The sequence below is a fragment of the Aulostomus chinensis genome, chromosome 15 (assembly GCF_037954235.1).
Source record: "Aulostomus chinensis isolate RoL2024-O1b breed Wild chromosome 15, RoL_Achi_v1.0, whole genome shotgun sequence".
Taxonomy (NCBI): domain Eukaryota; kingdom Metazoa; phylum Chordata; class Actinopteri; order Syngnathiformes; family Aulostomidae; genus Aulostomus; species Aulostomus chinensis.
Window position 1 is genome coordinate 13880464 of NC_141334.1, and position 26168 is coordinate 13906631.

General features: G+C 41.4%; 3 protein-coding genes across 6 annotated transcripts; 2 read left to right on the top strand and 1 right to left on the bottom strand.

Moving 5' to 3' along the window:
- The first annotated feature begins 94 nt into the window (after nt 1–94).
- On the top strand, nt 95–4341 carry LOC147248834 (inactive serine protease PAMR1). 3 transcript variants are annotated; one of them, XM_086227324.1, is made up of 5 exons: nt 95–214; nt 1559–1723; nt 2381–2548; nt 2625–2825; nt 2903–4341. In XM_086227324.1, the coding sequence occupies exons 2-5, from the start codon at nt 1600–1602 to the stop codon at nt 2914–2916; spliced, it is 507 nt and encodes a 168-aa protein (XP_086083450.1). In that variant the 5' UTR covers nt 95–214; nt 1559–1599; the 3' UTR covers nt 2917–4341. The 3 variants fall into 3 exon arrangements, with proteins under 3 accessions (XP_086083450.1, XP_086083448.1, XP_086083449.1); XM_086227322.1 differs by lacking the exon at nt 95–214 and adding an exon at nt 1036–1356; XM_086227323.1 differs by lacking the exon at nt 95–214 and adding an exon at nt 1036–1350.
- LOC147248835 (cobalamin binding intrinsic factor-like) lies at nt 4330–5491 on the bottom strand. The gene is made up of 4 exons (XM_086227325.1): nt 5407–5491; nt 5187–5328; nt 4970–5103; nt 4330–4676 (listed from the first exon to the last, which is right to left on the bottom strand). Exons 1-4 carry the CDS (start codon nt 5480–5482, stop codon nt 4603–4605), a joined length of 426 nt encoding a protein of 141 aa, XP_086083451.1. The 5' UTR covers nt 5483–5491; the 3' UTR covers nt 4330–4602.
- Nucleotides 5492–7587: 2096 nt separating this feature from the next.
- abcg4a (ATP-binding cassette, sub-family G (WHITE), member 4a) lies at nt 7588–24785 on the top strand. Of its 2 annotated transcripts, none has more exons than XM_086226662.1 (15): nt 7588–7871; nt 11110–11339; nt 15250–15367; nt 15485–15617; nt 15691–15741; nt 16014–16159; nt 17230–17353; nt 17536–17650; nt 17779–17918; nt 19789–19887; nt 20640–20808; nt 20903–21003; nt 21084–21242; nt 21886–22004; nt 22129–24785. In XM_086226662.1, exons 2-15 carry the CDS (start codon nt 11111–11113, stop codon nt 22352–22354), a joined length of 1929 nt encoding a protein of 642 aa, XP_086082788.1. In that variant the 5' UTR covers nt 7588–7871; nt 11110; the 3' UTR covers nt 22355–24785. The 2 variants fall into 2 exon arrangements, with proteins under 2 accessions (XP_086082788.1, XP_086082787.1); XM_086226661.1 differs by having other exon boundaries at nt 7589–8269.
- The last annotated feature ends 1383 nt before the right edge of the window (nt 24786–26168 follow it).

The window sequence follows — 26168 nt, forward strand, 5'->3', positions numbered from 1 at the left end:
ATTTCTTGAGATGTCTAATATGCAAAGACCTCATTAGTCTCCCACAGACCGAAAACATGGAAGTTTGCTGAATTGGAGACTGTGACTTGCTTGAGGTGTGACTCTGTGTGATTGACTGCTGACCTGTCCAGCGCGTGGCCTGATGATCAGTTCCAGCTCCCCGCTACCCTGCACAGGAGCAGCAGCCGTGCGAGATGCAGCCTCAACCTCACAGGTGTGTGCAGTTGAAACTAGAATAAAGACTCAGTTAAAATTCTGCTCAGTACTTGGTTGGATAACTGCTGACTTCTCACGATGACTGAGTACTTGTTTAATAATTAGTTCACTTTACTGACTCAGATGAGAAAGTTAGAGTCAGAGGGGCAAAATGAATGCAAATCATGTTACCCTGACTGCAAATGTTCCCCATGCTGTACGGACCACTGAGTACTGGTGTAATAATGTAGTAATGACTACTGGAGTACCATCTTAGAACATAGAGGGGCACCGGGTCTGGAATTTCCCCTCCATTACTTTTATTAGACAAATCCTCTACCATTTTTTTGGTACTGATGAGTTTCGTACGACCGACATTTCAGTGTAGCTGACAGTATTATGTGGTGCCACATCGTAATATAGTACAAAATATAGCCCCCCCCTTGTGCAGCTCCGTGTGAGTAAAGCTGGCTCCTGTAGAATGAAAGTTTTGTCACGTAAGTGGATGATCTCTCTGTAGGTAAACTGGAGGGTTTTGTTTTGAATTATCAACTTTCATTCATTTGATTTGAGAAGTTTCGCACAAATGGCAAACAGTGTGTGAGGCGGTACTTTTTTTAAACGAATCAAATTAGTGATGTTTTCCTGCATTACTTTCAGTTATATGATTTTAAGCACGCCCCCCCCCCCCCCCAAAAAAAATATGGATTTTTCCAGATTCACATCCAGATGAGATTGTAACCCACTGCTGTCCATAAGCCTGTACCTCAGTGTAACAAGCTGAGCTTTGATTGAGTCCAGTCACGGAGTGATTCAGTAGGCAGTGACATTAGCGGTGTGTGGAGGATTAGGCAGCACACACAGCTTAGTAGAAGCGTTACTTACAGCTCTCTGCTTCATTCTGGAGTCAGTGAACTCAGCTGTACTCGGACAGCTAATTGCTTTACGTTGTTGACTATGCAAGGGTAGTGATATATAGACCGCCGACCGGACACAACATGACTTAGCCTCACTTCCCAGGTCTGCAGCTTTTTACTGTAATTTTGCATCAGAAGGCAGGAATCATGAGGTTGCATTCACTGCTACTGCTGCTGCTGTTTAGCTGCCTCCGAAGAACAAACTCTCAGTTGCCTGAATGGATTGAAGAGGTGGAAGGTAGTGGTAAGCTCTATTCTTTAGGTCATTGTATTGTGGGAAGAGTTCTTAATAATCCCTCCAATACATATAGAGCCAGTAATATATCTCCTGATGCTGGCCTTTTATCCTGAGCAGCAGTCCAGTTGTGTTTTTGCATGAAAAGCCTGTATTAATATTTGATTCATTAAATGGTGATTTTTGGTTTGTCCTGATGCGTTTCCTACAGGTGAGGAAGAATGGATTCCTCAGCCAGATTTCATAGATGACATGTATTGGTCAGGGACAGCACCGCTTTGTTTAGGAGGCTGTAAGGCGCAGCACCAGGAGCTGAAGCAAGATCGCTGCGGGGACTCGAGCTGCTGCTGGCTGGGCTTCAAGTCTCTGTGTCGAGGTAAGACTCGGTGCAGCAGTGACTGTCACTCATTTAATGCATACAGAAACATCACTATTAGATCTAAAGAGCGCTTGAGTTGTTCCATGTGCAAATGTGTTGTTGGCATAGTTGGATTTTTCACCCAAATATATTTCCTGATCTATTCACGACATTAAGGACATATTTAACTTGCAGAAAAACACATTTTTCCCAATCAGATCCCCATTATTATTGATCACCATTCTATGATATGGGCACTGTTATTTTTCAGGTCCATTATGTACATTCTAGAAACACTCAAGGACACTACTGCATTTGTAATGACATCAACATTTTCCTATTAATCAGATGTCCCTCACATTAATTTAATATTGTTTAAAAAAAAAATCTCAAAATCCCCCACTTTTCTCACCTAAAGCCTGAAATGTGCAATTTTTTTGACAGAGGTCATGAGGGAAACAGAGAATGGGTGGTGTTTACTGAAAAAACAAGATTATCTCTCTTTTGAAGATAAATGTGTTTAATGTTTCACGCTTTATTAAAGTGGTTTCTCCAATTGATGTAAAAATCACTTGTATTGGCACAATAGCAAAACACACTTAAAAAGCCAGAGCAGAGGGACTTAAAACTTACTGGTATGGTGGAACGACCCACTCTCTTCTCTGTCTTTGGCAGTGAACTGTGGGAGGCCGGATGTGGACTATAATGGAGTGGTGTATGGAAATGACTGGTGGGTGGGCTCTGTGGTGAGGTACACCTGTCGCTCTGGCTTCATGCTGGTGGGAAATGCTACAAGAACTTGCCAGTCTAATGGCCTCTGGACTCCTAAACCTACCTGCCTCAGTGAGTTAACGCCCGCCTCCGTGACACACCCCTCGCGACCCCTGTCGGCCCCTCATTCTGTCCTCCTGTTTTGCAGGAATGTGTCAGCGGGGGCGCATTGAGGTCAGTGAACGGGAACTCAGTGCGACCTGCAACTCTACCTGCATACATAAAAGCTACTTCGGTCCTCCCAAACAAGGCTGTACGCGAATAGACAACTGCAAGAAGAAGGAGACTGGCTGGAAGAGGTTCTTTGCTCAGTGTGTTCCTTGCATTTGTGACTGTGCTTTATCATGCGGTGAGTAACTTCCACTCTCAATGAGACTAATTTGATTTTTCCACGCAACAAAGGCACTGAGTTGTGTCTATTTTCAGTATCCACAGGCTGATCCAGGGAGGGAAAAGTTGACTGGTCGTCCGATGAAGAATAAACAGCAGTGCATCAGTATGTTTTTACGGGGTCATCTGCTGTGTGGCATCTGTTTCATCTGTCTGGAAATCTAAATCTGAAGTCTGAAGATTTCTTCTTGTTTTATTGGATTATATACACTTCCTGACATTCAAAGCACTCTGAGTCAGAATTGAATTATGAGAAATGTTCAGTCCATCTGTTGGGTGTATAGTCTGATGGGAAGGTCACAAAAGCAAGGAGGTGAATTTTACTCATTTAGATAGATCCAGCTTGGTTCAAATCATTATTTCAAATCCTTGAAATAGTCAACCTCAGATTCCAGGTCTGCTTTAATGAAAAGCTCTTTTTTTTGTGTGTGTGGGAGGACAGTAATTCCCAGGAAAGTACAAACAGCATCCAGTGGTTGGCTGAATTAAATTGGTGCAAAACTGTTAAATTTCACGTTGACCTTTCAGCAGTATTATACTCTCTTAGACGTCTGGAAAAACGCTGGTGTGAAAGTCTCTGCCTCATCTTAGTCCATCTGTCCTGCAGGAGCTGAAACCTTAATCTTGTTACAAAGGCAGAAGCTCTAGTCAGGAAGTCCAGGGGGTCAGACTTTGTCAACACTGACAACGCCGTAGACCTCACTTTTATAGAATATGCATATTTTGGATTCTTGTGGAACATCTTTATTTTTCTAAGGGATGGAATATCTAAATGTGGAACCATGTGCTTTGCATTTAAAAGGAATAAAAAATGAATAAGTGCTGCTGGCTGATGTGAAGTCAGAAATTCCACTTGTAGACATAGTTTCTCTGAATGTTTAAAGGTGCTTTGACCTTTAAACTATAACTCATTTGAGCACTAATGACTTCCATCACCACCTTGAACACGTAGAACTTTGAGAACTGAAACTTTGATGAGTAACTGACCAAAATATATACAAATCCTACCAGACGAGAAAAAATAAGGGGAAAAATATAGCAATAAAAATAGAGTTGTTGTTGTTTTTTTTAAACCATGTTGTTCTGACCTCTTAGATTAATATTTTCATGATTTACTGGTAATTTTTGGGGGGCTAACTCTTGCTAATCAACACATAGTAGCTGAATTTGCTGAGGGGAGTGAGGTGATGAACAAATGAACAAACAGACAATTGAAAATTTGCCACAAAAAGACAAAAATAAAATGCTTTTTTTGAAGGCCTGATCGGTGATGCGGGATCAGATTTCTCGTGTTTATAGTGAAAGGCATCCAAACATCAACCTCTCTAGGTTCTTGTCACTGTTTGAGTCTTTTGTTTATTATAAGCCAGGTCGGTGATGGTTGCAGACACGTTGTATTCGTGTTTTCCTCTGTGTGCATTTAATAGTTACAATTTCTCAAAGAAAACACATATTTTGTTTGGGTTTATTTTAATTTTTTCACAGCATATTACAAGAGCCACATCAGTATTGCACTTTAAATCATCACTCCGAGTTTACTTCTAGAGTTATAAAGTGTGAAACCCAACATTAAAAACTGGCAAAAACAGGGAAAAGTCACGAAGGGCACCATGAGGTTAAATCAACCCTGTATTCAGCTTTGAAGAAAAGATGACCAAAAAAACAGCCAAAGTTGCCATCTGATTGTCCTCCGCATTCCCGACTCTGAAGATTTACGATTACATAATGAAGATCGCTCATGATTCCTGGGACCAGGTTCTGAATTTAAGGATGATGTGTTCATTTGCTTTAGGTGTGTAACAGCCAACTCCTGTGAAAACAACCAATCAGAAATTGTTATATCCAAAACCAAATATGTACAAAAAAACAAACAAAAACAACTTCAGTCATGAGGGTTGTAGTTATTTCAAAAACAAACAAAAAAACACCTAACAGGCTATTAAAGAAGTTGCATAATAATGTTGTAGAGGGGGGAAAGTAAAAAGATCACACCAAGGGATGTCCTGAGGTACTGAGAGCAAGAATAACAATTCCCCTGCCTCATTATGGCTCATTAAGTCTTCCTCAGATATGTTGTATTCAAACTCTTGGGAGGAAACTCACCCACGTCTATCCTGCTGTACTCTCCTGAGCTCTCTGACAGAATCTCCCAGTACTCTCCCTCGCTGTCTCTCCCAGAGACTCCATTCACACTCACCAGAAACAATCCAAAGTCGGGGTCCTCCATCACTGAGAACCTGGCGACGCAGTGGTTAAAGAAGGAGCGGCTCATCTAACACCAAGCAGCTGATATGAAAGGGGACGTTACGGGTGGACTTACTTGAAGTCCTGCTGCGTTTCCTGCAGCCTCCTCAGAGCCCCCAGCAGCACACCTCCCTCCACCACGGAGACGGAGAAGGTCTCAGGAGTCAAGTTGGACAGGTCGTTCACCACAGACACTGTGATTGGAAGGGTTGCTAGACCTGTGTGAAATATTAGCATGATAACCAAAGGAAACAACAAACGTGACTCATTTGATGTTCTATTTTTAGATTACTCACCTCCATGTGTGACAGTTCCTTCAGTGAACAACAGCAGGAGGCCTGCTGCCAGGAGAGCCGTTGTTCTCGGTGCCATGTAGGATCTTTTTCTTCAGACATCTGTCTCATAACACAGCAGCTCAGACGTACTTATACTGAGCCGATCCTTATTTGAGGGCAAACTCCATTCCTGCAGTGCCTTTACTCTAACATTCACCCTGCGGTTCAGCAAATACATCTTTTCTAAGGACTGAATAGAGCTTTGTTTGCTCTTATCTCAATATTCACCATTAATGTGTGGTTCATGACCAGAGACACACTGTCTTCACTGTTAAAACTTGAGATGAATGATCTGTCTTGTGGATATTTACTTGGAAGGCATGAATGAGAAATAATAGATGTTTTTAAATGATCTATACCAACTTAATTAATCCCCCCCCCCCCAAAAAAAAGTGAGAGAGGTTTGTAGTGTACTTTATGTGTAGCTAACATTTACGTTGAGTTTACGTAACATACTTGTCCCTCTTAACGGTCCGAAGCAATATGTAGTATTGAAGTATAAAAATGGTTTACATAAATACTCTGATCAATAATGTGTCTGATATTGTTTGGGCAGAGAAACAACTGTTATTACCACAGGAATTACCCCCCCCCCCCCCCCACACACACACACACACACACACACACATCATACTTTTGTTAGCTGAATTTTGGATGAGGATCCATCATAATTGTGATGTCACTAATCGTGCTCGCAGCCCCGCCTCTAAAAAGTCAGGTTTTCAATCGGCACAGAGGAAATTTAGACTTTCACCAATGAATATGAAAACAGTCTCCCATTGATAAAATGACTGAAGGGAGCTAATGGTTAACTAAGACGATACCGAGAACCACACATTTATTTAAATTAATTATAAGTATAATTAGTGCTGCTAATGTGTTGCTCTGCCGAGCAAACATAATAGGGTCTTCGCCTGAAGTACCTTCAGGCTCAGGCCCTAAATATATAGGTTCTCTGACCCTTGTACACAATTCTACTTAATTGGAGTAAATGCAAATACTCAGGTTAAGTACTGATACCTCAACATTGTCCCATATTTTAGAAAAAGTACTCCTTATTTCCTTTCCACCATTGCCTTATACAGTTTAGTATAAACCTGTTGACCAAATAATATCAACTGAAACCAGTACATCAGCTTTTGACTGTTCTACACTGAAGGTAATCACTCGGGATGAAGACGTGACACTTGGCTATTACAGGTATGCAAAATCTTTCTCTTCAGAGTGAGCAGTCACTGAAAAATTCTGATTAAGTAAGTGAAGTAAAACAAAGCCTTCAATCTAATGGAGTTTCCCCAAAAATGCTAATGCCCAAGTAAAGAACCTGTACTTTTACATTATATTTAAGTGAAAGACTACTATTTTGTGGAGCCTGCTGTTGAATTAATATTAATTTAAGTCAGTGTTGCAGTTTTTATGTGTTTTACAAGAATGTAAGTAAGGAAAACTCCTTCTTGTGGCTCATATTCAATTATACCTCATAGTGTTTGCTCTTTGAAAGATGGCCAACGTTGTTCCACTAAGGTAAAACAAAGCATGAAGCTATCCTGGATACTGTCATGTCTGAGATGGTGAAAGATGGGTGCGGGCTCATCTGTCACAGTGGTCTGGGTTATTCTGAACCTGACCGGGATGAGCTGCTGCCATGAAACCGCTCATGCAAACAGGAGAGAGCTGGTTTGAAATTGCTCTGATTAAGAAGCAGGTGCGATTGGCTAAAAATGGTTTTGATTTCGTCTCATGGGTGATGTAAGGCATGTCGGGCCCATTTGAACGCGAGTAACCCCGGCTGTTTTACCGAAAATAACCCGGGCACTGCAGCATCAGCACCCGGCCGCTGCGCAGGTGCGGCCGTTAAAGAGACAGCAGGGCCTGGATTTAACCAAAATCTTAATCCCTGTGTTTATAGACTGTTGACAGCGATGGAGCAAATGAAGACCACCCCAAAAAATCCCCCAAAAAATCACGTCATAGCTTTACTGTGTTGTTAGAATTTCTCCTGGACAAAAGCCCAAATGAATGGAAATTTTAAATAAACCCGTTCAAGGGTTTAAAATCACCCTGTCTGACCTGAATAAATGGAATTAATTGTGAAGTAATTGCAGATCAGACCTCCTTTAAATTGAGTTTGGTGCTCTACAGCGAGACCTAACTCGTTTCTAAGTGCTCGGGGTGTCTGCGGAATGAGGTGGAAACAACCAAAGCCAAAAGAGCAGGCTATATTTTTCCTTCCAGCATCCTTCCAGCAACGCCCTGCATCCCAGACCGGCGTGCGCACCACAAAGACGCACTCGCCGGTGAGCGGTTGCCAGATCGAACTGCTGCTGCTGAAGCATCTGCAGCAGCTCTGTGCTTGTGTTTTACTTCCATCCTCGGATGTCAGGTGGCTGATGGGGGATTGTCATCAATACCGCTGCTGAAGAAGTGTGTGAGTAATGCGATGCATGTTCAGGATGGATGGAGATCATGGATGGAATAATCCCACCGACATGACTGGCGTGTTGTTCCCCTGACGCTTCGCTGGGATGCAGTCATAGTTTGAGGCCGGACATGATTTTAATCTCAGGAGTTGCTATTGAGGATGCGGGATGATGCGCGCCGCACCCCGAGAGAGAAGGAGAACATAGCTGGCTTCTTTGTTTGTTTGATTTTTTTCCCTTGACTCTCCTTGTTTTTTATGACTATTATTGTTTTTGCTGACTGGGATTATTGGAAGACCCTCCAATGTGCAGGGATTGCGCTGTTCAGTCTGAAGGGATCAACTGAGCACTGTTGCTCTGAGAAGGAGAGGAGAGCACCTGCTCATCTCAACACACAATAATAAGTATGTGCAGTGTGTGTGTGCGTATGTGTGTGTGTGTGTGTGTGTGTGTGTTGCAACAGGAATACCCTCTCAATGTACATTTTAAAAACAATTCGCTCTACTGCTCTGACATCTCTTTGCTGCTAACAGGTGCTTTTCCCTGAAACATCCCTCATGAAGTCATTGCAGAGCTCCACCTGTGCAACATTATTTGATAGCCATATTTTATCCCCAAGAAGACTTTTACTGTGTCTGTATGTGCTCACGTGTCTTGGCTGTGACACAACATGGAGGCCTCCATCTGACTGAGGGGCCATTAAAGTCTGTCAGTGTTTTACAGAGCTTATATGCAGCCTGGTAATGGAAATACACTAATGGCAGGGTGGTCAATAGGAGCCATGGTCAATTTCCTTCACTCCTCCTTTTCACATGAGAATATTTTATTACAGTAGGTTGTGGTATCTTGGGAGTACTACAGGACTGCATGGAATTGAAGGAGTGTGTTTGTATACACTGATATCACACACACACACACACACGCGCGCGCGCGCACACCGCACACATATTTTGAGTAGCAACTTGATTCGCTCTAGAATATTTTCCCTTCACTCTTGACCGCTGACCTGACAGACTATTGTGGTTTATTTGTGATGTCATGTAATATTAGCATTAGCAGTCAGAAGAGCAAAAGCTCTTTGTGATTCTAATCATAAAGTTGAAAATGATAAACGGTGGAAGCATTGTAGGAAGTCAGTCATAACCTGAACAAATGCTCGATTTGTTCCCCAAAAGAGGAAACAGACTTGTCTGTGTGTGTCCTTGTGTTTTTTGTGTTCTGTACAGTACCAAAGCAGGTAGGTTGCTTTGTTGCTCTGTTCTCTGATTATTGCTTGTACTCTCAATCGTATACTCGTGAGACTTGCGAACAAAAACAACTGACAGCTATTATATTATGAAACTAGGAGGGTTTTGTATTATAGGGCAGTATAGATTCAAGTGCAACTCACACATAAAGCCAAAGGTGCTTGTTCGAACTTTACTGAACTTGATTTGTTTTTATTATCATTACTCTGTCTATTGTCAAATTAAAATTTGATTTGTTTTAGTGGATTAACAGTTTTAAAATTGCATCATAAAACACTCGCACTCGTCACGCATGTATAATATCGGTCCTCATTCATGAAATGCTCTGTCACACAAAAGTGCTCTTACACATTATAGTTTCTTGTTTTTTTTTAACACCCTGAATTCAGTTTAACAGACAGAAAGTAATTAAGCCTGGTTGCTCTTTATAGCCCCATGATTCTTCCACCTAAATAGCCGTCGGGCTCCACTTTTTGTCTGAAAGAGCAAATTGAGGGTTTTAGAATGTTTTACGAATATGTTCATACATTTTCCCTCGTGTTATGTGTTATTCAGCTAGTTTGGATTATTTCAATAGCAGTATAAACAACATTATTTAGGCACTATTGTGGAATGGTGCAGAAGAACTACTGAGTGTAGTTCATAAACTACATCACGTTTATGCATGAAGCTGTCTGAAGGACATGTTTCTGTGAATAAAATACAGAGAACAAGTCTTGTTTGAGGGCCTTGACTTTCACATTAATCAAAGTTAATTCATACACATAAATCTTTATTCACTTATTTCCCACATTCGATTGTATTAATCAAGACGTATTTTAGTGAACGTGGCGTTCATTTTGGACCGTATCGCAGCGCATGTGTGAGTGTAGCAACATGATAAATTTCCAGGAAAACACACTCAGCCGGTTTACTTTACGACATTCACACATGCTCCTCATAAATCAACAAACTGATTATGTTCTCTTGATTCAGAGCCAGAATGCTCGTCTAAATTAGACCATTTGTTGGGGGGAAAAAACTAATTTAAATTGTGTTCATAATCCTCTTGATTAGTGTTCATGTAGGTCTAGAATATTTTATGCAAAACCAAGAGTTTTCACCAGATGAATAAAAGAACAGTGACATCATTCTAACATCCAGACATCCTTTGTGTCAGTGTTATCAATTTCAGATTTTTGGACAGCTAATGGATCAGCAGGCGCTACAAGGTTTAACAGACACTTAAGGCCCGCTATCATGTCTAAGAGGAAATGTATGTGAATCAGCAGTATAACTGAAACCAGATCCCGACTGCTCACACTCGCAATCTCATTATCTTCAACCATCCAGAATAAAAACTAATCACATCATGTCAGGCTTCCAGTTTGAGCGTCCTAAAATCATTGTTACACAACTTTGAGTCTAAGCATCTGACGTGTCAACCAGATCATTACGAATTATTTTACTAAACCTCTAATACAGTAGAAACTGGAACAGTCTCAGCATCATATTAAACATTTTTTTGGTCACGTTTTCTCTCTTTTTGTAATTGTCAAAGCAAAAATCCGTTTGGAATCATTCTGGTGAATCAGAAGTATCAGATGTCTTAGCAGATTATCAAAAGCAAATCTGAATTGAAGGTAAAAGAAAAATCAATCTATATCTGCGGTTGTTCATTTATTTTTTCAGCATGATGCTGGATTGAACCCTCTGAAAAGCATTGGGTTGCAGTCGTATGAACACCAATGGTTATCGCCATGGTTGCCAACACGGGGGCTCAGCAGATGGAGCAAAAAGTGCCCTCCAACCTTTAAATAACCTGCAGTGATAATTTGTCCAAAATACTCAGGGTACGTGTTCTTTCAAGGCTCCAGCAAGACCCACATCCTGGCTATCAAAGTGTGCACACTTGTTCAGAGATGCAGCCATCTCACCTGCACGCGTGTGTGTGTTTTCCCCCTTGACCCTTTATTGTCAAAGTGGAGAGTAAACTGGCGTTTCTGTGCTTCTTTCAGCATGGCTGAAAGAACACTGGATCAGGGCTCCGTCAGCATCCCCATGGAGGAGACCAAGCTCCATGGGGGAGCTCCACAGGAGGCGCCCCTACTCACCCACCTGAAGAAGGTGGAGAATCACATCACTGAGGCCCAGCGCTTCTCCCACCTCCCACGCCGCTCTGCTGTCGACCTGGAGTTCAATGAGCTCTCTTACACCATCCGGGAGGGTCCCTGGTGGAGGAGGAGAGGTACTGCATGCTCAGATCACTCAACATGCATTGTGGCGCCAGCCAGCACCACCCATGATGATCAATAGCTCAGTGCAGAAATTACAAAGGAGGCAGTTAACGGCCTGACATTTAAGAAAAATGCTTGCGTCTAGATTTCTCTTCTTTTGCTCTATTGTTCTGATACATGCCCCAGTCTTTGCCCCCACATACATTTGCAGACTGCCTCCATGTTGTAGCGGACGGCGGGCCCGTAAGCTTTGCTGTCCTCAGCAGAGTTTAGACATAGTAAATTATTTACACTTGCAGATTGGCACACTGTTTGCCTCCCTTTTTCCTGTGTCGTCTGGTGATAGGCAGTGGCAGTGAATCAGGCCTATGATTGATCTGCTCATGAAAAATGAGCAGCTTTTAAACTCACCCACCTTATTAACGGTGCGACTTTGAGTCTCCAACCTTTAGTCATCTTTGCCTATGAACTCCACCACCCTGTGTATATACATACTTTTATCTGCTCTGTATATTTAGCAGGGTGGGGATGGGCATCATTTTTACTTAGATTAGTGACGTGGCCTCTTTTGTTGACGCCATGTATGATGCATTGCAGGTATTCTTGGGTTATTTTCAGTCTTGTGTGATAGGAAAGACTGAAGCCTGGACGGGGGAGTTCTCATCGGGAGGATCATGGCTGGACACAGGAACAGTGGGGGGTGACTGAGCAGGGGTCAATAAGTCAGCTTTTGTTTGCGCATTGATGCACATGTTTTCCTGTAGTCTTATTAAAATCAAGCTGTGGTTTCTGCTTTTGTTTACGTTGTCTCTTCAGGAGGCCTACTTCAGCTCATCAGGCTGATGATGTGTGAACAGGAAGAGCCTCCAGAGGCTTGCTTGCTCTTCTCTGATCTCCTGTCTTATACATATTGAGCTTTATAGCACCTTTCTTCCACACCAATTACCTCCGCCGCCCATTTTGTGCTTAATATGTTGCAGTTCAGTCTGAAGATCTTATGAGTGTGACTCACAATCAGAGCTGATTCTCTGATGGAAGCGCAAAAAAAAGGCGTGATCTGACTGTTGTTCTAGTGCGTGTAGTTGGTTGATACCTTTCCTCAGAGGTCACACATCATCGCTGGTGAATAAGAGGCGCTTATAGGGCAGGCACTGGAGGAAAAGGATGATGCGCATGAGCCTGAAAGACATGATGTCAGATCTGATTTAATGTGTTTTACTTTTTAAGTCACTGCAACACTGCATATGAGTCATTTCTAAAAATGTCTGCGATAAAGAGAGCTTAAAGTGCTGCATGAGTTCATCTGTTTGTCCGTAAATGAAATTTACCAGAGGAAGCTGCAAATGCAGAGTTGTTTGGTTTAATGGCGGTGCAGTGAAAGAGCTGAGATGATGTATACGAGCTGCAGTTGTTCATGTATGTTCTTCTTGCCGAGGGAAGCCATTTATCCCTGTTAGCATGGAGCTGCTGTGACCTGCTTTCATGTTGAGGGTGTTCTCCTCCCAGGGGGGCTAAGCGGTAAAATATTAGCCGAGCTATGGAAAGGGAAGGACAGGAAGTAGAGATAAAAATCACATGGTCTACTTAATACTGCTGCTCAGACTGTGCTTTTAAAAATGCACCATACATCAAATTTATGACTGCACCAAGTAAAACATGTGCACCACCAATATTTGATCGTCTGTAGAAAATGGCTGATAATCTTGAAGTCTTTTTTAAGGATTTGTATATGTTACATATAGTTATTTTTCTGAACGGACAATGTAAGGCAGACATCTTTGTTTAGAGTATTTGTGTAAACCTTGTGGAGAGGATTAGAATTTAAATCTGTATGTGCAGCTCACAGTTTTGGAGCGTTATTGTATTTCATTATTTCAGTAGAATAATGACATCAAATGTGAGGAAATGTCTTTAGAATAATGGGACATGAAACAGAGGGGGGAAAAAAATCATTGCTCAATGGTTCTTAATTTGTGTAAAATTTCCCAGTTTAAACAGATTGCAAGAATTAAGCAGGTGTATTTGGTTTAAATGCCCTAACTTATTTATCGGGATCATTTTATACAGAGTTCATGTGACTGATCACTTCTGAGAAATCGCTGGAATGAAATGTTTCATGCATAAGAAAGAAAATGAAGGATGGATAAATGTTAAAGAGGTGTTCATTCTCTCATTGCAGTTCAGCAAGGTAATCAACAAGCCTCTTCAACAAATCAAGGCTGTAGAAAAGGAGGAAACACTACATATTTTTAACATGAGGGAAAAAGAGACGTTTGCTGGGATCATACCATAGTTTTATTGTATGATATCCTATCTCTGGTGATGACCCCGCCTTGACTGTGACTCATAATTATTTGCATAGCAGTCACTTGAGATTAGCAGTGGGATCAGACTGTCAAATACAGTTAAATCTGTGAGTCTTTGTGGTATCAGGAGCGGACGCCGAGGAGCACGACATACTATGTGGCTCTCCTGAGGCTGACTAATCAAGATGTGCCTGCAGCCTCAGACAGATAAGACCATTATTATGCACGACCTACAGCAGCAGCTGATCATCAGTATGCACCACATGCCAGAGCAAGGAAAGATGCTGCCCTGACAGCAGCCATCCCACCATCCTTTTTAACTTTCTATTTCCGGAAGATTTCAGAATGAAATGTCACATCAGTCCTGGTTGGGTTCCTGCCTCAACTCTGCTGCAACTACCTCAAATTGACATTCAGCAGAAGGGAGCAATACGTTCGTTGTCTGCTGGCGCCACTGAGTGCTTTATGACATTAAGTCTTTCTGTAGTTTTAACAATGTTGTCATTCTCTTCAGAATTTAAAAATATCTCCATTTCTACTTTAGAGATGTATGAGATATTCAGTTCGTTCATTTTATACACGAACAGCATTTGTTTCTCTCTGAAACTGCACTTCTTATTAATGGTGACATACTTTGACAAATGACAGGTAAACTGTCAATAAACAAATATAACACAGACCAGTTACATAGAAAACGACGCTCCTGTATTTATCGCACCCTCAGATCAATAACATGTGACATGGGCGTTCTAGAGTAGATGCCGATAATTAGAACTCTTTAGCTTTAACAAGGTTTGACCCGTCTTATTTAAACCTGACCTCAGGGTCTGGTGTTCTCTTCACTTCTGAAGCGTGCGGCATCATCATGCCAAGTTCTAACGAGCTCTCCGAGCTCTTCAGAAAATTGGACACTTGTGAGTCGGACAAGTCATTGAAAAAGATCTTCAAATTATTTAAAATAAATCATTCCACTTTATGGAAAATCATCTGCAATTTGCAGTCGATTTCAAACAACTGTAATAAACTCAATTTGGGTTTTTGTTGTTTTGTTTTGTTTTGTTTCTTTTTTAGTGCTTTAAAACTGCAAACCAGTGCTTTAGGTCCTAAAACAACACTTCAATATATTTTGTGTGCAGACTACAATGAAATGTTCAAATGAATATACTTTTCCTCAGACACACGGAGTGGTACAACATTCTGAGACAGTTTTACACTGTTTCAACCGTTCCTAGTTAAATGTCAAATGATCTGTGACTCTTGAGCGGGTTGACTTTGAAATGCTTTCTATAGAATTTAATTCTATTCTTGTATTTCCCATATTAAGTCCTTTTCTTTTTCCCAGAATGCCTCCTCTCTTTGTCTGCTTGTGATTAAAAGTAAAATGGAAAATAACTGAAGGCTATTAGGTCACTTACGGGAGTTCAAAGCATGTAAAGTAACCGCCTTTTATAAATGAGCCAGGATGTAAACTTCTACAAAGGAAACATTCAAACTGTAGACCTCCTAATTTGTGTCATAAAAGGCTTTGTGTGTACTTCTCAGGTAAACATCTGACGGACAACGTTAGCTCAATACAATTACAATATCAATAATTATCATTTTTCCTGTTTGCTAGGTTATAAAGCCCTCCTTAAGTGTCTCTCTGGGAGATTTAACAGCAGAGAGCTAATCGGCATCATGGGGCCCTCTGGAGCTGGCAAGTCCACTCTGATGAATATTCTGGCGGGGTACAGGTGAGACTAGGTTGTAGGTGGTGTGTGCAGATTCCTAGTTTATATGATATTTTTTGTTACATTCTATGCGTATTTAGGTCCACCTTTTGCATCTTGTTTTTTTCTGTTCGGAAACAGGGAGACGGGAATGAAGGGTCAAATCCTGGTAAACGGTCGACCGAGGGACCTCAGGACCTTCAGGAAGATGTCCTGTTACATCATGCAGGACGACATGTTGTTGCCGCACCTCACTACCAGGGAGGCCATGATGGTGAGGTCACAATGGTGGCCCATTTCTCTCATTCCTCACTGATGCCTAATCTTCTTCTGTCCGTCTTTTTTAGGTTTCGGCTCATCTGAAACTCAGCGAGAGCGTGCAGGTCAAAAAAGAACTTGTACGTCTGAGTATTCCCTTATAATTCTTTGAATACGTTTAAGCCATTGATGCTTTAATGATATACAGTGTTCAGTTAAGTCTGTAAAAAAAATGGAAAACATTCCTTGTACAATTTTTGAAACACATTGTTATTTCAAGAAAACACGATTTCCCTCCTAAAGCCATCAGTATCATACATCAATATTGTACAAAGTTCATATATACCACAATAGAACATTTGAACTTAACTGTCATGCCATGTGTCTACATCCATGTCTGTTTGTGTGAAAGGTGGATGAGATCCTAACTGCTCTGGGTCTTCTGGACTGTTCTCAAACACGCACCAACTCTTTGTCTGGGGGTCAATGTAAAAGGCTGGCCATCGCCCTCGAGTTGGTCAACAACCCTCCCGTCATGTTCTTTGATGAGCCCACAAGGTATGATACCCCTCGCCGCGAGAATTGAAACACTTAAGTACTGCTTTGTCATGAACACTCAAAGTCATTTTCTCCCCCCCACCCCCGCATCACTTATTGTGATTCCAGAATGCAGAAAGAGTCAGCAACTCATGTTTAGCTTGAAGCTCGTGGGTACTGGCGACTAACAGTAGCAAAACTAGCCAAAAAACATCCATCCATCCATTTTCTACCACTTATCCTGTTCAGGATCGCTGGGGGGCTGGAGCCTATCCCAGCAGGGCGAGAGTTGGGGTTCACCATTGACAGGTGTACATCGCAGCGCCAACACATAGAGACAGACAACCATTCACACTCACAGTCACACCTACAGTCAATTTAGAGTATCTATCAGCCTCGTCCCCTCTTGATGTCTTTGGACTGTGGGAGGAAGCTGGAGTACCAGAGGGAACCCACACAGGAGCAGGGAGAACATGCAGACTACACAAAAAAAGCCCCCGTGCTCGAGCCCGGAACCTTCTTGCTGTGAGGCAACAGTGCTAACCACTGCACCACTGTGCCGCCTCATCCAAGTCACATCTCTGACAATTTGAAAATCCTTTACTAATTCTTAAATTTATCATTCAGTATAATCCATGTCTCCTTTGTCTAACTGTATGTTCATTATTCAACAAACACTATGATTTTTTGCCAAAATCGAACTCACAGCAATTCAGATTCCACTCAAGGTCCCAATAGCGCTGAGCACATCCAGCTGGTGCCTTCAGTTGAACCTACTTGCTTACACCAGTGTTTGTGCCATAATGAGCACATGTCTGAATTAAGAAAATGTGGATTATTCTGGACAGTGAATTTAACAATTTGAAAACAGATGAATGTGGACAGGTTTGCTGTTGTTAGCCATCAGTCACAATTAGCTTCAATCTTACTAGCCAGCTCTTTCTGCATCCTGGAGTCACAAAGAAGCAATGTATTCAGAAAAAAGTATCATCATGAACTTAAGACACTTATTTGTGGGTACTTGAGAGGCAAAATACAGTTTTTGGGGGAAGAATCACTTAAATCCAGATTACATCTGTCTCACATTCCAGTGGCCTGGACAGCGCATCGTGCTTCCAGGTGGTTTCCCTCATGAAGTCTCTGGCTCAGGGTGGAAGGACAATCATCTGCACCATTCACCAGCCCAGTGCCAAGCTTTTTGAGATGTTTGATAAGGTAACTAGACCAGTTATAATCTCTCAGACCAGGGCACTGATAGTTTTGATCCATTTCATCCAACTGACGTGCAGCCCATTGGAGTTGATATCAGGCCTGATGTTTCCTCAGTTGCTCATATATTATTGAACGAGTCAGTGTGTTGGAAGCTATGTTGATTACCTCTGTTGTGTCTCATCCAGTTGTACATCCTCAGTCAAGGTCAGTGCATATACAAGGGCACAGTCCCTTACCTCATCCCTTATCTGAAGAACCTGGGCCTCCACTGCCCAACATATCACAATCCTGCTGATTTCAGTGAGTCAAATATCACCCTGAGGAAATTTGTGTGTGTGTGTGTGTGTGTGTGTGTGTGTGTGTGTGTGCGCGCGTGAGTGAGTGTGTGTTTTCACTTATTCTCACTAGCTTGTCCTCTGTCCCTTCAGTCATCGAGGTGGCGTCTGGAGAGTATGGGGACTTGAACCCAGTGTTGTTTGAGGCGGTTCAGGGTGGACTTTGCTCTGAGGAGGGCAAGAAGAACTCAAAAGACAAGAGTGATTCTTCCTGTCACTCTCAGTGCCACAGTGTGAGTGTCCTTCTCACCTATAGCATTACATCTATATGTATTTGTTTTTAAGGACAGGATTACAACCAGAGAACACCAGTAAAATCCACTTTCTTAATCTCAGAATTGTGTGAAGGCAGGAAATTGGATTGTGTTTTTGTCGATGGATTAGCTGCAGTCATTAATTAAACGTTGACCGATCAACTCATTTACACAGAATGTGTGTATAATAATTAAGATAATACATTTCAGATCAAAAACACCCCAATATGATAACAATGATGGATGTTCTTCAACAAATTAAATAACTGATAATAAAGCAGAGTGAGCTGCTTATGCTGAGCATAAAGAATCAATTTTGACCAGTGTACTTTAATTACTTCTGTAGTTACTACTTATTCAGCTTCATATATTCAGAAAGGTTCATTAAGATAAAGACTGATTTTGGAAGACAAACCTCAGAAAAGCAATTACACTCTTGCACCAATAAGATCATACAAAAAATCATGAAATACAATTTTGAAATGGACATGTACTGTGAATATGATTCAATTTATTGTGAAGTGCTATGATTAAGTTATTATCATTCAGTATCAAACATTAGGGATTCAGGTTTCACTATCAATGTCCCTTGTTTCTTCATTAATTGCTGCATGTTTGTGAACTGATTAGGCCCTGATTTACATGTAAGTGATCTATGCGTGAAATACAAAACATACTGATGAATGCTTTATCTAAGCCTGGTGTGTTCAATCCGAGTTGTGATTAAAGGTTTTGGTTGAGCTCTAGAAGATTTTCAGATTTTGAATGAAGCCTTGGCTCTCTGTAGCGGCTGCTCTAAAGTTGAACTGGGGTCTTTGACTTAAGTTGTAATGTGCATTACGCTGTAAACAAGTCTTCCCCAGAGCTCACACGGGGAACCTGTTCTGATGTTCGTAATCGTGTGCAACAACAATCCAATTTAATAATTAGTTCTTGAGCAAAGTAAACAATCGAACGATACTGAGAGATTCAGACGTGTGTGCCGCTTGTTTGATTGTCGGCCTGGTTTGTTTGCAGAAAGACTGCGATAGCCACATAAACATGGTGGACACCACTGTGTTGGAAGAGATATTATTCATGTTCAGGTTCAGCCAAATCTAGATCCTTCAGGACCACCTTTACTGGGAATTCGTGGGCTTTGATTTTCAACTGTTGATGACACTGAAGAAATGATTTGAGCTGAGAAATCAAAATCAAATGAAAAGTAAACTGTAGGGAAACTAGAAAAAAAAAGTGCAGCATGGTGTGGTGTACAGCATCAATGGCCTGAATGCTGTGGTTGAAATACTTGGTTTCGAAGTCTTAGCACACTGGAAAGCTAGATGTTGTTTAAACCAGTAAAAACTCAGAACCAGGATAAATTAGAATAAATTACCCCGTTATCTTTGTCTGATTCACGTTATTACTTTTTAGATAACAACGTTGTCCAGTTTGCCCTCCCCTTCAGTCCATTATTTTGTCTCCTCAGCTTCATAAATTGCTTGTGCTGAGAGCACCTCTAAAGTAAACCACCAGCAGCTCTCAGTTGTACCACTGTGCCTGTGCACGGTGTAGTTTTATTATTCCACTTCATTTCCCTTTATTGATTTCTTCTCTCTTTTTCCAACTTCTTATGGATGTTTCTACGTAGACATCACGCCAGTGCTTCTAACCATAAACAAAGACTTTGTAATCTCTCTGTTTCCATTCAAAATTGATCAAAATATCATTCATCACTCTGACTTTTGGTGTAGTCTCTGAATTCATTCAGCTGCGACATAAAAATGCATTCATTAGTAAGGCGTCATCCTGGAGCTGATGTACTCGAGCCTTAAACGACACTGTGTCTTTGCTGTCTCCCTCTCCACAGGACACAGGCACCCTTGAGAAACACAGTTTTGCCACCAGTACATTCACACAGTTCCGCATCCTCTTCAAAAGAACCTTCATTACAATATGCAGGGACACGGTAAAATACCTTTTAAATTAGAAAGCGCTCAGAGAGCCCATACCTCTGCCAAGGTAAACTTTTGGTCCCTGGCACTTGGACGCCGAGGCCCTAATGAAGCAGTGACAAGCAGGCCTTCTGTAGTACGGCTGGTCTGTAAGTTGAGATGGTGGTGAAACCTGATCATATTTGTGTGCTGTGGTGAAAAATCACATCCTACGTTCAATAGACGGTGCCGGGAAACACACACTTACTATGTGTTAGATTGCTGTACAACAGTGTTATTTTGAAAAAAAAAAAATTATGTTTGTGACATCAGGCTTAGTTTCTGTAACCACCAGGTGGCACGAAGACTAAGTTTATAGATGTCTTCGTCATGGGAATCTCTTATGATCCAAAATTTAAAAATGGGCCACAGTAACACCACTTGACAAAAACCCACAGTCTTCTGACTAACCCATTGATATGTTCTTAAGGCATTTTCGACCAAACTTGCAATGGATCTGGTCCACTCACCCGATTCCTGTTGCCACCGGGTGGTGTTAAGATGAATCTGCCCCCAAAATTAATGAGTTCTTCCTCAGCCCTTTCTACAGTCCTCCATCATATTTGGTGAAAATCAGCCTCATAGTTTTAGCATAATCCTGCTGACAAGCAAACAAACACCAATGAAAACGTGATCTCCTTGGCAGAGGTAACAAACTATTCATGCTTAAATTCAATGACAGACTGGATATAATTTTTAATTGCATTCTCAACTGTTTGTTTTGAAGGTACTGACCCACCTCAGGGTGATGTCTCATCTCTGTATTGGAGTGCTGATTGGCCTGCTTTATCTCAAAATTGGAAATGATGCCAGTAAAGTGTTCAACAACACTGGTTTCCTCTTCTTCTCCATGCTATTCCTCATGTTTGCTGCCCTCATGCCCACTGTTCTAACATGTAAGCTCCAACGCCTCGTAAGGGATTTAACACGCTCATGTGTCATGTTATCTAGCTGAAGTGGAAAGTAACTTAATGCTGTGATTTCCCACAGTTCCTCTGGAGATGTCTGTGTTTGTGAGAGAACATCTTAATTACTGGTACAGCCTGAAGGCCTACTACCTGGCCAAAACCATGGCTGATGTACCGTTCCAGGTAATGTTCCAGTCATTAAACACACAGGACGCGAATGCTATATATTTCAAATTAGTGTCACTGAAAAATCTCTTCCACAGGTGATTTGTCCAATCATGTACTGTAGTATAGTGTACTGGATGACTGAACAGCCTCCAGAAGTGGGTCGCTACCTGCTTTTCATGGCCTTGTCCACATCTACAGCCCTGGTAGCCCAATCACTGGGTCTGCTCATAGGAGCTGCATCAACGTCTCTGCAGGTAGGCTCACCTGGACCATGTAAAGGGTCAAAATGATTGCTAGACCCATGATTCCAAACTGAGGTACACACAATTACCCTGGTGAGGGTTGAAAAAACTCTAGTATCCTCTCAAAATATTTCATAAAAAACAATTACCAGAGGCAGAGTAGGAATGGGGATGCCCCCCCCCCCCCCCCCCCCCGTATGTCCATTTCCACTTGGGTCAGAAAAAAAATGCCCAGTAGCTACCCAGTATGTTACCTTACTTGCTGACATACGGGTAAATGGTTGAGAGGACTTTGCCCCTTGGAGGCAACAGAAACAGTCAGTGGATGAAGTCCAACAGCTGAAGACAGAGTCCAAACCATCTGCTCCAGGACTTCCAGTTCTGTATCTTAAAGAGTATGGATTGATGTTAGGAGTCGTAGCGAGCCATTGGTGGCACAAGCACCGTATGTGGAAGTAGAGGGGTACACAGTGGGAGGGTGAATCTTTGGACAGGACTTTGGGAACAATTGCTATTGATCTTCTCAACCCAAATTAAATTGGGCCCAGTTACAAAACAAAAAACAAAAAACACATGAAATTCCATTTTAAGTTTCTCCTTCCAAGACATTGCAATGAAACTGTTTTTATTCTCATTTTGCTCATTTGTCCCACAGGTAGCAACCTTTGTGGGTCCAGTTACAGCCATACCAGTGCTCCTCTTCTCTGGCTTCTTTGTCAATTTCGATACTATTCCCAAGTACCTACAGTGGAGCTCTTATGTCTCTTATGTCAGGTAATCTCAGCTCAACTTTTTTTCTCACTATTATTTGATTTTGATGAGATTCATTCAGCTTCTTAGCCAGCCTTTAGTAATGTAAAGTAGCCTGGTCTGATTTGATTTGGCTGAAATGTTTCAGGTATGGCTTTGAGGGAGTGATACTTTCCATTTACGGGATGAACCGCACCGAGCTTGAATGTCCAGGCCTGGTGTGCAAATTTCAAAAGCCAGAGGAGGTTCTGCAGCTGCTGGATGTGGAGGACGCAAAGCTGTATGTGGACTTCATGGTGCTGGGGGTTTTCTTCCTGGTTCTCAGACTGGCCACTTACCTGGTCCTGCGCTACAAAGTCAAGTCTGAGCGTTAACCCTTCCGTAAAGGAGGTAACCCCTGATGAATGTGGTCACTCGTACATATCCCGGCAGTGTGAGATAGAAGACATAACCCCATTTTTCTGTCTCAACTTCACATTCACATACAAAAGTCCAAAAACAAATCTAGCACATAAAATCCTCAGGAAGTTGTGCTGCACCATTACCCAAACTGAACTGTACAATATAGTCCCTGAAATGGCTTGTTCTTCAAGAAAAAGGAGAGTACAGTTTATTCTGTCCTTGTCCAGTATTAACCGTCCTCCAGGTATCAAATCATCATTTCTGTCCACAAATTTTGTGTGTCTAATGCTCCACACATAAATGAAATACTTAACAAAATACAGAAAGCATGTTTATGTAAACTAAGAAACTGGGAAACGTACTTGGCCACACCAGGAAAGAGCCACATGAATCAGAAGCTTGCGCGATTGTTGGGGGTCATAGTTGCCATCCAGATACACGAGGGCCCAAGTACTTGTTGCCTCTCAATCTGATGCCTAAATGAATAATCTGAGGTCCACACCAGAAGGCCCTTAAGCCCCCAGATATTTAATTAAACAGCACTCATGATGGTGCACAGATCTCAAGATGGATGCATCAGGGAAAGTGGAAACTTTCGGTACCAGAACTTCTGGCTGCGTCTTGGTGTCCGGTTGGATAATCTTATAATTTATCTTTACTGGGACACATATGGCTTTTCTTTAGGGGATACAATCAACAAACAACTGCCAGAGGATGACTTTCCCCACTCTCCATCTCCGGAGTGGGTTATGTTCACAGGTGTTATGGCTCACCAATGACATTCAGAGGGATACTTGTGCAGATGTAGAGCAGTGAGTCTGACATGGATTCATCCTGCCGCCAGGTCTATGATTCCTAACTTGCTCCTTACCGTGTCTGTCAGCTGAGGAAGCATTCGTTGAACTTGGAAAATACTTTGGAGCATAATGTGAAAGCAAGCATGACTGCTGTTTACAGCCTGTTGCAGAGGGCTGTCTTAATCACACTGGTTGCAAAGAAAGAATCGTGTTCAGTGCAATAGCCTGTACTATGGTTAAAAAAAAGTGATGTTCGCCTAATTGCTGTTTTGACACAATCCTTTAAATTGCTTGTTTCCACTAGCTGTATGACTCTTCAGCCGCCTCCTACCTGAGCTACAAAGGGAAATGTCCTTTTTTTCTTTTCTCCATTTCTTTCTCTCGGCTTTGCTGATGTCTGACAGATGTGTGTTGTCCAAAAACAATGCTAGATACCTGAAGTGCTGGCTGGGCAGTTTTTGTGCCTCTAAACTAGAATGATACTTAATGTCACCTTCATGCTGGTTCTTTCCCCTGGAGGTAATTTCCTGCTGAAATGTTTTGGGGTTTTTTCCAACAAAAAAAAAAGTCCTCTGCTTCACTAAAAAATTTGGTTTGCAAATTAAAAAAAAAATGAATGAAATAAACACTGTAATTTTTAACAGATAAATGCTTGAGAAACAAATATAGCATTCATACAAAGAAAAAAAATTCTACAGACCATATATATATATATGTATTTATATATATATATATGTGTGTGTGTGTGTGTGTGTGTGTGTGTGTGTGTGTGTGTGTGTGTGTGTGATTTTGACCCTGTTACCATGATTATGCTGCAAATTTTAGAAAATACTATTGTGCATCCAAATAAAAATACACCCCTGAAAAAATACACGGAGGTTTGGAACAATATTTTGATCTTGAGCCTGAAAAGGAGATAGAAATGTTACCTTAAAAGAGAATAAAAGTGTCTTGGGAGGCAACGATGTGCAGACCTGTTTTTCTTTGCTCCTGTGCTGAGGATTTTATCATGAATGGCCTCAGTAATTTGCCCTCCACAACAGTAAGTGACGCTATGTGTCAAATATAACGTGTAGGGGGTTAAGACAGCAGAGCAAAACAGATGGAGGTAACCAAATCTGATCGAATTTTGGTGATGGGATGTTAAATGATTTATGTATAGATAGGATTTTTGTTTGTATTTGTAGTAAAACTTTAATTTGTTTCTGAAGCAGACCACAAAGCATTTATAAAACATGTTTGTTTTATTTGTAAAACTTTGTCAGGAAACTACCTCCATGTTCCATGTTACCCCCCCTCTCTCTGACACACACACACACACACACACACACACACACACACACACACACACACACACACACACACACACACACACACACACAGCCACTACTTGCCTAACACAAACCCTAACTGTAACCTTACAGCCCTCTTTTTTTCCCAAAAAGGGTGGCAAACCCAAAAAACAGTTTTATGTTCCCAACTTGAGGAATACCCAGTGCACACACGTGCGCGCGCACACACACACTCAAACACACACACACTCAAACACACACACACACACACACACACACACACACACACACACACACACACACACACACACACACACTTAACTCATGCACCCTTGGCCATGTTTAAAAGAGGCTCTCCTTGTCACAGGGCAATGCAAATATTTTCCAGTAGACTTGCTATGAAATATTTCTTACTAAAACTATGCTACTTAGTAATCCTTATTATAATGCATAAAATAATGTGAGTATATAATCAATGATTGTACAGTGGATATGTTATGCTGTAAAAAAAATACATTTGCACTTTTCAATGTATGTTTATTATTTTGTATTTATTTGTATTTAAGTTTATTTTTATAGCTCTGATGACTGCTGCTTGAAAGTATAACGGGAAAACAGCAACTGCATGTTGACTGTAGGAATGATATGTATGAAATATGAATTTTCATATAGCACAGTGATTTCTTTTCTCATCTAAATGAATATGCTGCAGTATTTGAGCAGATGCAGAACATTTGAATGAATTGTCATGTACAGTAGGTCTGAGACAGATCGGTGGTGTGAGGAGGACACGTGTATCAGAGAGCTACGGAAACTGAGAACAGCCATACTTGCAATTCCAACAATTGATAATGTGGTTTTCTCAAGATCACTTGTTAATTATTTGGACATTTTGTGACAACCAATCTTGTGTTCATCTCCTAATTTATCTTGTTATTGCGAGAAAACAAAAGGAGAGATTGGAGATAAGTTAATTAATTCAATAAAACAGCCAATTTCGTTGTAGATGAATGGGGCAATCTCTAAATGCTTTGAGGTCTTGTTGCTAGAAGTCTAGAAGTGAGCGGTAGCAATTATTACAGAACTTAACACAAAGTCTTCAGGATAGTGCTTTTGGTACATCCAGCAGTTTTATACCAGTAACACTGTTTTACCCGTCACAGGGGCATTTTAGGATGGTCCATCTTAAACTCCTTTCACGTTTGTTTATCCGGTTTGTGTCAGAACATATTAATCAGTCCAAAACTAACATCTAACATTGCTCACATCTATTTTTAACTTTTGAACAGCGCTCTCTTTGTCCTAAAACGATTTTCTAGGTTTCTGGTTTACTTCACTGTGGAGGACATCATTTGCATTGTTTTTGACAAATGTAAGGAGCCTCCGTGGTGTTTAGGCTGTTAGGTGGAGATCTCAGGTGTTTGGTATCATGTGTGGTCAACCTGTTACATATCTAGCTTAGATACCACATCATTAACTAGTGATCTTGAGACAACAGCATTAAAAACATGGAATTAGAAGCGTAGCTGTTCTGGTCTTTTGTAGCTTGCTGATGGGACATCACTTCTCCCCATCACTGCTCTGCGGGTGGAGTCCTCTACAGAGATAACGCCGCTGCAGCAGAGGTTTGATCCTGTCATTAATAGCAATAGTCAACATTGTGAGATTTGATTCCTGTATCTCCTACTGTTGTGTTT